Source organism: Fonsecaea multimorphosa (assembly GCF_000836435.1).
Source record: "Fonsecaea multimorphosa CBS 102226 unplaced genomic scaffold supercont1.10, whole genome shotgun sequence".
Lineage (NCBI taxonomy): Eukaryota > Fungi > Ascomycota > Eurotiomycetes > Chaetothyriales > Herpotrichiellaceae > Fonsecaea > Fonsecaea multimorphosa.
In genome coordinates this window covers 692119-704183 of record NW_015971644.1, presented here as the reverse complement: position 1 = coordinate 704183, position 12065 = coordinate 692119, and the positions used below count along the sequence as shown (strand labels likewise).

The window sequence follows — 12065 nt, the reverse complement described above, 5'->3', positions numbered from 1 at the left end:
CCGACGCGTAAAGTAACGGCTCGATGGGGAGCCTCACCAGCCCCTCGCTTGTCAGCCTTGTCCATATATGGCGGTGGCTTCAGGAGTCAATCTTCTGATACTGATATTACACATTCCAAGGTTGCCTTGTTGCAGGCTGTTTTGTTATTACAGCTAAGGTCACGATGCCTTCAAGACCCGGGCCTCATCTCCCTTGTCCCCCAAATCCGGAATCTCCTTGCCCCCCGGGCGTCCCTCCCACCCGGGGCATGTCAACCCAAGTTCCGCATATTCCTCGTCTGGGACGATGTTGATGATCTTGATCCTCCACTTCCCCGTTCGAAGAATGAGCAAATTATCATCGATAATCCATTTTTGCACCTCTTTCCAGTCGGACGACTTTACAGGTGTAAAGTTGACGCTATCATCCATTTCATTTCTTGCGTCGGACGTTCCTCCTACGTATGCTCCTCCGGCGTTAATAAGTCGCTGGCCCTCCGTTTTCGACGTCACCATGCCTGCCGACCAGAGAATATTGCTCATAGGCTTCTGGGTAATGACGCTCCGTGGGAGTTTGATGTGCGTGGATACGTTATCTTCGCGTCGCAAGGGCTGGGCATGCTTGTTTAACGAAGGGTGCGCGAACAGTGGCATTTCCGGAGAATGTGTGTCCGTTGTTTTGGTCTTCGCCAGGCTCGCCTTCATATCGCCGAGGCTGATGCTTTTGTTGAAAAGTTGACGATGCTCACTTTCGGCCTTTTCCGCAGCATCTAGTCCGTAGATGAGCTCCACGAACTCCTTTGCGAGCTTGTGTTGTGCCACACGCTTTGATTGGTCTTTCTCATGTTCTCTCATGACTTCACTGATCTCGGGCAAGGGCAGGAAAGTCAACAACTTTAGATATTTCTCGACGTCCGAGTCTGAAGATCGTAAAAAGAACTTTGACTAGTGTCAGCCTCGTCGAGCTCCACGGAGGGTACAAGGTCATACCTGGTATAGATCGAAGACACTGGTCATCTCTGGGTCGAGCCAGACGGCATTACCAGCGCTCTTTCCGAACTTTTCTCCTGAGGCCGTAGTCAGGAGAGGCACAGTGAATCCCATTGGATCAGAACTGAGATCGATGCCGCGGCTTCGATCGAGCATCTGAGTTTGCCGCAAGCGGACCTGGTACTCGTGCGTGTCTTTGGCAATCTGCTTTACAGCTTCGGCGCCCGCAAGGATATTTCCAAACTGATCCGCACCGCCAATTTGTAGCTGGCAACCGGATTGAAACAGGTGCCACCAGTCCCATGCCTGGACCAGCGGGTAGCTGAATTCGGCAAAGGACATTCCATCTCCCTTTTCCAGTCTATTTTTCACTCTGAAACACTGTTGTCAGCAGCCAAGGAATCTGTGAGAGATTCATCAGGTATTGTATGCTCACGTGTCTCGACCCAGCATTGGACCTATACGGATATGTCGACCGAGGATGGACAAGAATTCTTTTGCTGTGGTCTTAGACCACCATGCGTTATTGTTCTCGAGAGATCTGCGCCAAGCCCATTCCCGCATATATCCCTTCCGTTCAGCGTATTTTTCGATGGAAGCGCCCAGCTTTTTCAGTTGAATATGCATGGCTGTCATGTTGGCTTTCCTCTCTGAAGGAGACATGAGTTTTCGCTCCTTGAAACGGCCCGTCGGATCACCAATGCGACTGGTGAATCCTCCCAACTAATGCACGTCAGCGACTCAGTGAACAATGGTCAATGTGGACGGCATTGCTTACGATGAAATTGGCCTTGTAACCGTGGATGTAAAACCAACCCAAGACCATGAAAGGGACCATATGACCAACATGCAACGAAGGGGCAGTAGGGTCTATGCCAGCATACACTCCGACTCGGCGATGGGTGAGTAGCTTGTCCAGCTCTTCTCTTGTGCTATAAGTCGTCAGCAGGACATCTTTGATCCTGCTTGCAGGGACCCTCACCCGACAATCTGGTTGATATATCCCCGTTCCTCAAGTATAGTAACCATCGACTTCATGTTGCCTTTTTCGATTTCTCTGGCCTTTGCACGCCATTCTTCCTCGGCCTCTTGGATTCGTCGCACGTGGGCTCGAGCGATCCATCTTTGCTGAGATGCAATCGACGGAGGATTCCGCTCGCGAAGGTGACGGCGACAGCTTTGGCAGACGTAGAGGGAGCGACGAGCTGTCCGGAGGGGGGTTGGCGGCTTCATGAGGATGTGTACCCAAGCAGGTGAATGCGGGCGCAACACATTGAGCGTTGAACTGCGCGCGAAAAAGTCAGGGCGAGCAGGGCTCGAGGACCGGAGCCTCGGCGCAGATGCTGCCGACCTAAGCAGCCAATCATCGAGCAGCAGCGAGTAGTAGCGAGCAGCAGCCGGTGAAATAGATCAACAACTTGAACATCCTCCTCGCCTTTCTTCTTCCTTTTTCGAGTAGTATCGATACGCCGCATTCAGTATTCATGAACCGCGACACCTACACTAAATCCCATCGGATCGGGACGGGCAGATGCGTGGCTGGATAGGGACGATATGTCACAACAGTTGTCTATTCGCTAGTGTATTGACCAAATCCGTCATTGACCACGCGAGTCGGTGTGGCTGATCCAAAAGGACTCTTCTGGCCATCTCTGGCTATCTCATGCAAGACCATATCATACTCGGTACTCGGTACATGGCGTGGAATAGGACCTAGGTAGGTAGTGTCTCTTAAGCCAACCGTCTTCCCCTATGGTATATACCGCATTCACCGTTCTCTGTAACTTCGTCTCCTCCAAATCTTAAGCCTGACACCTTCGTCCTTCGATGATTAATCCTCCATATGGTCGACCCGTGGTCTGACATGTAAATAGCCCATTTCTGACCGTCATCTCTAAACACACGGCCCAACCCCTTGGTCGACTAACAAATCCTTTGACACCTCTCCTTCCCGGACGGGCTAAGCTGCTATTCGCGTCAGAGGTAACGAACATGGCTACTGGGTGGCTACTTGTTAAAATAACGTAACGCCATCCACGATCCCCATGCAGCTCATCCCGACGATTCGGATCCTTCCATGCTAGCGTCCAGGCGTCGAATCCGGGGCGCCGCCTCCTCATACTAGCCCACAAACTTTCCAGGATCCCTGACCTTCATCGTGCCTTACTTCCGGTGACGTCCACCCTGAGCCGTCGCCGTCTCCAGACTTCAGACTCCAAGGTTCAAAAAGCCCCGCCGTCTGAACTAAACCCCGGCACTGGTTCTGCCAATATGCTGGCCTCGTCCCTGCTCCGAACTTACTCAAACTTACTCAGTCTCTTTGCCTCGAAACCACGACATCAACCGTCGCCAGAATCCGTTGGACGACGGCGACTCGGCCCAATCACTACTACAATTTGACGACATTTCGCTCACTGCTTTCGTCCAAACTCGCGTCATGTCAAGACCTTGCTCTCGTCGAAATAAACAACACCTTGCGACGTGATGAGCAACAGCTACTATATAGGCCAATTCGACGCGACTACCATCATTGTCACCATCACCTCGGCGCTGACCTTATACAACGCTTTGGAGCTGATTCTGTTGATCTTCACGACTTTTGCCGTTTACCGTGGCCTGTATTTCTGGTCGCTATTCGTAGCGACAACGGGATTGATCCCCTATGTCGTCGGGCTCATCTTGCTCTACTTCCAGCTGACCGCCAGTGTCGCTGGCCTAGTCATTAACAGTGAGTTTCTCATGGCGGGTCTAGGAGAAGCCCTTTTCCCCAACCGAATTGCTCGTTACGTCAAATTCGCCATGTTCGGCCCTGGCTGACAGAAGTTGCAGACTATGGTTGGTGGACGGCCATCACGGGCCAGAGTGTGGTGCTATACTCGCGACTGGGAATTGTGCTTGGAAAAGGCAACGACCGAATCCTAAAGTACGTCAAATGGATGATCATCATTGACGCGATTTGCTTCCACACGACAACAACTGTGGTCGTCTTCGGGTCCTACTATGCATCGCCACCTGCTCAGGCGCCCTTCTCTAGCGCCTACACGTACGTGGAAAAGATCCAGATGACGGGCTTCTGCATTCAGGAATTCATCATCTCCGGCCTCTACTTGTGGAAGACGATGGACATAGTCCAGGCTCAAGCTCACCCGGCCGCTTCCTCGATAAGCACATCTGAGCAGAAGAAAAAGAAACGTGTCCATCGTGTCATGTGGCAGCTATTCACCATCAACATCGTCATCATCTGTTTGGACATCGCCCTGCTCGTCATCGAGTATAGAAACCTGCACATTCCAGAGGTTGCCTTCAAGGGATTCTGCTACTCGGTGAAGCTGAAACTCGAGTTCGGGGTCCTCAGCAAACTGGTGGAGGTGGCAGGCATCAAGAACCCGAGGACGGTCAGCCTGACCAATACTCTCGATCTCACTTCCCATGACATGGCCGAGAGCCTTCCTACCGTGACCGACAACGCAGACTTCGTCCTTGACCGAGGCCACCACCACCCCAGGTCCGCAAACTCAAACTTGGAGCGCTTGTCCGGAACAGAAGAAAGCGAATCGCAGCGATCCGAGTGGGCGGACATGCTCAAGCAGAGCCCGACCAGGCACATTGACGACGTGGAGAAAGACGCTGAGAAGGACCGGAAACAGAACTCATCGGCATTTGACGCCATCGAACGCGCCCCGAGCAGTATCTCTACTCTCGTCCCCGGTAGTGTATCGGGATACCCCCATCGTCGGCACGCAAGGGAAGATTCTGAGCTTCTCTACGCAGATGCAATCCGGGAAATGGCGCGGAAAGGCCGCCGAGATGGGTAGGGGTCACCCACCATCTTTGTTCTCGGACTTCCCCCCCCCCTTTGCTCCTCACTTGCCGCTCCCCCTGGAAGACACAGAGTGGGTGGCTGTTTTGTCCCGGCCTTACACCGTCCCAAAAAACCTCTTCAATCGAGATCCATTATGGCGGGTCATAACATCTTTTGCGATGGAGAGAACATGTCCTCTTTTTTTCTTCCTTTGAAGAGCAATCATCGGACGGTGATATATGAGACTGTGCTGTGAAATGGACGGCCTGGCCCTTCTCCAAAGTCTCGAAAGATCATTCCACGTCTGAGTCGTGGACCGGATCTTACGATACGGAGTTGGTCCGGAATAGGAATTCCCTTTCAACGCCGATAAAATGGATGCGAAGAGCAAATTTGAAAACTATATGGCGGTCATATCATCTTGAGTGGCGAGTTGAAATCACTCCTAGCTAGTATCCACTGCTCAATTCCAAAAAGTATCAATGCTGCTATACTATTACTTCAACCCTTTCTCTGTACGCAATTGACTCAGGACGCAGGTCCGTGTCTACCTCGTCAGGGCGGCATGTCCATACTAGCGGGCCATTCAGGCAGATCCGCGCTCCAACTCTGAGCGAGCTCGCTGCCGTAGAGGAACCGATCCCAGTTCAAACTCGGCTCTGCAGAAGGCATGGAGAATTCGAAGGCCCTGTCAGTATCATAGTCTGCAACAGGGCCTGTACTGGCACCGGCTGCGGCAGCGGCATCAGCACTGACTCCGACACCCCAAATAGATGATGGCAAGCCCATTGACTCAGCCTGTTCCGGATATATCGTTCCACCGCGCTCCTTAGAAGTTGTTGGCTCAGATGAGTTCTGGGATGCCATCTGTGCCCCTATATCATTCAATTCCGAAGTCGTCCTCATACCGTTTTGTGGCACATTAGCTTTGCCATTGGCGTTGTGGCACAGATTTCGTGGCGGCCTCAACTCGAGATGGATGGCCCCAAAGTACGGTAGAACCACGGTGCGGCGCTTCACGTCATCTCTGTAGGAACAGTTGCCGTCTTCGTACAAGAAAGACCCCAACTCCTCCAACACTTTGAGGCCCTGTCTACTGATACCGCCGCCCTGCTGGGTCGCGCGGTACCGGAAGACATCCTTGATCTCCTCGATCAGGGCGAGATCCTCGGCGATATTTCCCATCATGCCCTCGGGCTCCGACGACTCAAGCGGAGAAGAAGACTGCGAACAGTAGGATGACAGGCGCATCAGCAGGCCGACCATGAGGATACACGCACTGAATAGTCCCTGAAAGTCCTCGCAGCTGCAGATGTAGACGGCGAGGGAAGGGTCGGAGCGCAGCAAGTTGAAAACTCGAAGCATGCCGCGACAGCCTTGCAGACAGAGGTATTTGTTCACCTCGTACGGATCCACCTTGTTGTCGTTGTTGATGTTGTCCAAGTCCGGGTTGCGCGCACCAAGGTTGGGGTTGACTTTGAGCATAAACGGCAGATGAAGGAAGGACTGGACCTGCCAGAACCACATTTGAGCGATGAGGTGTTCGTGCGCCAGAAATGCATCGGGCGAGTCCTGGTGCGATTCCACCTCCCACCATCCTGGAGGCATGGCTGCCGCTATTTCGTTCAATGTTGCTTGGATGTCCATTGTAGTCTGCAGCTTGACCCGGTCCGAATCAGAACTGGCGTTGCGATCGTTCACACGGCCTGCGGCAATAGAGACCACCCGCCTGAAAGCACGCATTCGGATATGCATTGACACCGACGCTCCGCCCTGACTGGCCGTCTCGCCCTTCAACACGGCCATCGCCAGACGATCTGTAAATTTGACATCCTCTGCATGCGGGAAGCCCAGGACCATGCTCATAAGTCGATCGAGCTCCATGATCGAGCCGACAAAGCGTTGTCGGTGGAAGAGCTTCGTCAGTTCCCACCCACACACCTTTGGCGCAAACTGGGCAACGTCGCACGGTAGCTTCGGCTCCGCGAACCCGGTATCCTTGGCGATCTCCAAAGCTCTGCGAATGCACAACCAGGACTTGCGCAGTTGATTGCTCTCAGCGTACATCTTTGCACGTATCATCAGGAGCAAGAGGATACTGGGGTCACGCGTGTGCTTATACTGCGACGGGGTACAGATAACGATGGTGTCCACGGCCAGCACTATTCGGTCGGCGAGTTCGGAAGGAGATGTCGAGAGATTCAATTTCTGGTCGTCAACCCCGGGGCGCAGTTGGTAGAGGGACAGCGCAATGCAAAGTAAGCCTGTGGCAAGCGATACAGGTTCTTGTGTGCGAGACAATTTGGTGAGCACAAAATCCCGGAAGGATGGGGGCTCGTTAGGTTGGCTTGTCGTACCGGACCTTATAGCTGAACTTGGTGTCGTTGAAGAGAACGAAGAGGCGTCAGCTCCGGGTCCTGTGGGAGGCACTCCATATTGAAACATCGAACTGCCATGAACCTGTGTCTGGTGCTGTTCATCCCTCAAAAAGGGGGAGACATCCTGCAGTGCCGATGCCTGGTCTCTCCATGCAATCCACCACTTGATGGAAATATCCAGCACCTCGAGCACATACGGCTCGGAGGAGATTGTGGACAGTAATTTATCGGCATCCGAAGTATCAGAGTTGTTGGCGGTATCGGAAAAGCTCATGAACTCAACCCTTTCGGCCAGGATTGACGAAGCACAGGGTTTGCTCTGTGTAAACATCTCGTTGTTGAACAGCTGTGAAAGCAAGGGACTGAGTGTCTTGCAATGCTCCTCTGAGTCCATGGCGGCTGGAGCGCAGACCTCGCCTAATCCGTGTATGTTTCTTGATTGCTGAGGTTGCTGGTCCGTCGGAAGGAATGGGCGAGAATCGAACATGGACGAAGAAGCCGATATTCCGTTCGCCGTTTCCTGTCCCAGCAAATTCTGGGGCTGGGTTCGTCGAGAGCCGTCTCCCTGCCCGTTATATACGAAATGGCCATTCGGGTTTCCATTTCCGAAATCCGGATCGAAGTTCAAGGCATTGATGAATGCATTCCCGTTTCTAAGGCCGAATTCTGCATCTAGGTCGAAACTCCGATCAAATCCGTGTCCATCATTCAGGGTTGGCGTCGACGCAAGCTCTGCAGAACTACCCGAGAAAGTAAAGCTGTCGCTCCCGGGCTGATTGAGGGTACTGAGGAGCACCCCGTCCTGATTCCTCTGCTTCTCCCGTTCTCGGGCAAGCCGCGCAACTACAGACTCCATCCTGTCAACGTGGACCTTCACACGTGGGTATTCCTCATCGTCGTTGGGATGATCAGTTGGCCCCTTCACCTCGCGGCGCCTTTTGTAAATCCTCGGCTGACGGTGGCCTGGCTTGGTGGAAGTCGAAACCTCCTTGGGTTCTTCAGGAGGAGTTTTCAAAGCCACATAGCCTTGGATTTGGCAAGAGCGATTGTGCTTTTTACAGTGGATGCATTTCCTCTCCTCTGGGGCACTTGTCGTATCCGTAACTTGTGAGGGAGAAGAAGGTGGCGTGGGCGGGTAGATGCATTTTATCTTTCGGCGCCGACCTTGGTAGTGAATTTCGTGTTAGATCGGCTGGTCATCTTGGGATTTCGGGGTGTAAAAGTCGACATGGGGACGACCCCACATACAGGCCCAGAGAAAATGCAAGACTTGAGGAGGAAAAGAGATGTGTGCCTTGAGCAGGGAAGAACCATCTGATCTGGACCGTGGCTTGGAATTGATCAGAGTCAGAAGAGACTTGAGGCGAGTCCCAGGCCACGTCGCGGATCACTTTGTCATTTCATCCGATTTGTCCTCCCCCTATCTCCAAAGGCTTCTAAGCAGCATAGACCGCGCTCAATGCCAGCCCAAAGAAGGCTGACCACATGTCACCGATATCGCATAGAACACTGGTGGAGACTCAAGCAGAGAAATGAAGCATGATCGTCGCAAAACCATGAATGAAAATAACAAAAATTCAGAAGAGAACCAGAAATACGTACATTCTTGACACGATTTCGTGCCCTTCCGCATCTGCCTTAGAGGCGGAGGGGTAGTGTTCCATTCTTCCAGACCGTTTTGAACAGTGCTTGAAGTCTCCGCCAACATTATCTTCTCTGGGCTTTGAATCCTGCCAACTCAAGTCTGGACTCCAGGGTTTGTCACCTTGAAGGCTCGAGTGTGACGGATGATGGGAATAAGGCGTCCAGCAGGAAGGGATGCGCGGAATAATTTTCTATCAGAGGATCCCAGAAATGCAAACGGCCTAACACAGGGCGAATCCCCGAAGCGATATTCACAAATAAAGAGACCAAGCCAACCCGACGGTGCAATGACGGAATAGTAGACTGCAACGGGCGCCTGAGAAGGCGAATGCACGGGCCAAGACCCTGTCCTGTCCCGGCCGGAGCCTCGCCTCGATCATTGACGTCGGCATTATTAAGCGGAATTCTTGGCATTGCCGGCATCATGAGGGTGCCATGGGGGATTGCATCCAATATCAGCCCCATGCTAATCAACTCTTCAATACTTAGCTTGTCTCATTGATAGTCTCCTCGTCTTCCTCCGCATCCTCCGCATTCGCACGTCCATGCTCACCGTCGCCCTCACTCTCCTCATCATCCACCCTTGCGCTACCAGCCCGCCAACTTGGATTCCGACTTTGACTACTCCGACTTCGATCGCCACGACGACTCTTGCTGCGACTTTTACTCTTGCTCTTGCTCCTCGTCCGTCTCTCATCTCTCCACGTACCCCTCCTCTCTCCCCTTCTCCGCGCCTCACTCTTCTTAACCTCATCCACATCGACCTCTGGATGCATCCGTCGAATGTGTTCGTAGAGTTTCTTGCCTTTGGAGAAAGGTTGTCTTGTTCGTGGGCACGATGGGACAGGGCAGAGAATTTGGTGCTCTGAGTCATTGTCGTCGTTTTCGTCATTTGATTCGCTGCCGGCGTCGTCGAGGTGGTCGGTATAGGCACTGTGGGCACTGATACTGGCACTTCGCGAGCCCTCCCATCCGCTCTTGGGCATGGCCCGTGAACCTCCTCCTCTCTGCTGCCCATCATGTACACTTTCCAAGTGGCGCTGAAGATGCCACGTCTTCCGAAATGGGATCTTATGTCTCGGACAAGATCGATGTGGGCAAGTTCGCTCATTTTGGATCACCACATCTACTTGGATCCCGGAGCATGCGTTTCCCGTCTCTAGACAGTTCGTGCAGGCTTTTGATGTTCCAGGTTCGCTGCTGTCCGCAGCGGGCTGGCAGTCGGCTTTTGTGGCTTGACACCTTTCGCATGGTCTCGAGGTGCGAATTGATAGACGCTCATTTTCGTTAGAATCTGTCTCTTCTCCTTCCCCAGTCGGAGACGGCGTTCGGCTGCTTTCACTCTCACGAGCGAGGTGTTCCGTAAAGTGCGACTCCCTTCCATCCTTACCTTCTCCCTCATAGAACGTGCGGAAGAGCATGTTCCCTCTGAAAAGCTCCCCGCACCGTCGACTCGCACGCTCCACGACTGAAGGGTCCCAACCTGTCAGACCAGCCATGCCTATCACATCGCTCCAGTTCCGCAAGCCGAGATTCTCTACCCTTCGGGACCGTGCGCCAGACCCGGCAGAGATGATCGACGCGCTCGACACGTCGGTGAATGCGGATGAGGAACGTGCCCTGCTCTGCCTTACAGGGGGAGGCCGTGAACCGCTTCTTCCTCGAGTGAAATCCCCACTTGTGTCGTCCTCCGGGGTATGAGAATGCGTTGCCCTTCTTCGTTTACTTTGTGGCTTGGCAGCGTATGCGTATCTAGCCTTGTGAAGACCAAGGAGCAAGTCGTCGACTTTGCTCAGAATGTGTCGGGCGCTGGGAAGAAAGTATCCGCGCGCCTTTTCATCGTCCACCAGTGGAACCGGGCGTCGCTCCATACTATCACTCGTATCAGTATCGCTTGTTCCCTCCTTGCCGGAGCCGGAAGCCTCCTGTTCCGCGTTATCTTCGTAGAATGAGAACGGTTGGGAGTAGAAGACTGGCTCTTCTTCTGCACCTGCCGGCGAGGGCGGGCTCTCTGCTGCCTCGCCCACCTCTTCTTGGTCCTCGTCCCCGGGTACTTCTGCGGCCATGTTGTCCTCTTCAGCATCTCTGTGGTGGTCGACTTTCATACCTGTCTGTGCTGCGCCGGCTGGGGTTGGATCTTTGTCTTCCCACCGCCTTGCGTTCCATTGGTCTCTAGCAATCTTCGTCGCAGTTGCGATCAACCATTCTTCAAGATCGGCACTGGGCTTCGACTCGGGCTTCATACGATAGTATTCGCCGTCTCCCTCCATTCTGGGCAGTAATTCCTCCCGAGGTACCTGGTCGGGAGGCATGGGCCAAGCCGTCCAGGATTTGGTAAGGCCATTCCTCCCTCCACTTCGCCGTCGCAGGCTTGCCTCGTCATCCGTGGAGAGGACGGACGAGGCTCTCTCCTTCCCCTTCTTGCTCCGCTTCTTTGCTTCCCTTCCGCCCTGTTGTTGCTGCAGCTTGCGCTTCACCCCAAAGGCGTTGATGAGGTGAATACTGAGGTCCTGACTACGTACACGATCCAGGCTCAGCGCGACGGTCCTTTCCGTCTTGGTCCAAGAGTACCACGTCGACGCGGGACCGAAGTAGCGGTTTGGGCGGGTAAAATACGTTTTGCTACCTTCTCCCTGTGCAAATGGGTTGTCTGATATCACATCTGGGACGGTGTGCCGCAAGGCTATCGGATCTCCCGACGGCGATGTGTGGGTGTTGTCCAGTGGTACATGGGGTGCTGCTCGTCGAGGGGGCGATGATGGAAAGACGTCTCGATCCGGCGGTATGGCTTTTTTCTCGACGCGCTCCTCCTCCACGTAACTGGAATCCGAATCCATTTCTGATGCATTGAAGAATAGCCCATCGGCCAAAGTCCCAACTTTCAAGATGACGTCGTTCCAACAAGTTTCTTTTCCCGGCGTGGAAAGTTGCACATGCCCTTGCTCAGAAAGTTCGAGCGCGAAGGAACACGGGTTTGAAAAGCCTGGCCTTGTAACTTGCTCCACAATAATTCAGATGCAGTGACTCGAGAAGTCACTTTACACAGGACATTCCCCTCCTCCGGATATGTGGAAGAGGCTTGCGGATAATTTGTAGCGCAAGATGTCAAACAGCGTAGTGAGGAGTTCGGAAGGTTAATGTTCACGTTGACTCTCAGATTGCATCTAGCATCACGAGAAGGGAGGATAGAAACGGAATGCAGTCCGAATTGTCCACAGAATCCCGCATACGAGATGTCTTGTTGGGTCTTAAAACCTGATTTGATCTCTGTA

At 53.3% G+C, this 12065-nt stretch overlaps 4 protein-coding genes across 4 annotated transcripts; 1 reads left to right on the top strand and 3 right to left on the bottom strand.

Annotated features, from left to right (window-relative positions):
* Positions 1–159: 159 nt before the first annotated feature.
* Z520_05831 (uncharacterized protein) lies at positions 160–2202 on the bottom strand (the record flags this gene model as incomplete). The annotated part of the gene is made up of 5 exons (XM_016776334.1): positions 160–918; positions 970–1342; positions 1406–1692; positions 1748–1901; positions 1952–2202. 5 exons carry the CDS (start codon positions 2200–2202, stop codon positions 160–162), a joined length of 1824 nt encoding a protein of 607 aa, XP_016632653.1.
* A 1251-nt stretch (positions 2203–3453) lies between these two features.
* Positions 3454–4784, top strand: Z520_05830 (uncharacterized protein; the record flags this gene model as incomplete). Its single annotated transcript, XM_016776333.1, has 2 exons — positions 3454–3697; positions 3799–4784. 2 exons carry the CDS (start codon positions 3454–3456, stop codon positions 4782–4784), a joined length of 1230 nt encoding a protein of 409 aa, XP_016632652.1.
* A 542-nt stretch (positions 4785–5326) lies between these two features.
* Positions 5327–8005, bottom strand: Z520_05829 (uncharacterized protein; the record flags this gene model as incomplete). The annotated part of the gene is made up of 1 exon (XM_016776332.1): positions 5327–8005. The coding sequence occupies one exon, from the start codon at positions 8003–8005 to the stop codon at positions 5327–5329; it is 2679 nt and encodes an 892-aa protein (XP_016632651.1).
* A 1273-nt stretch (positions 8006–9278) lies between these two features.
* On the bottom strand, positions 9279–11630 carry Z520_05828 (uncharacterized protein; the record flags this gene model as incomplete). The annotated part of the gene is made up of 1 exon (XM_016776331.1): positions 9279–11630. One exon carries the CDS (start codon positions 11628–11630, stop codon positions 9279–9281), a length of 2352 nt encoding a protein of 783 aa, XP_016632650.1.
* Positions 11631–12065: the final 435 nt, after the last annotated feature.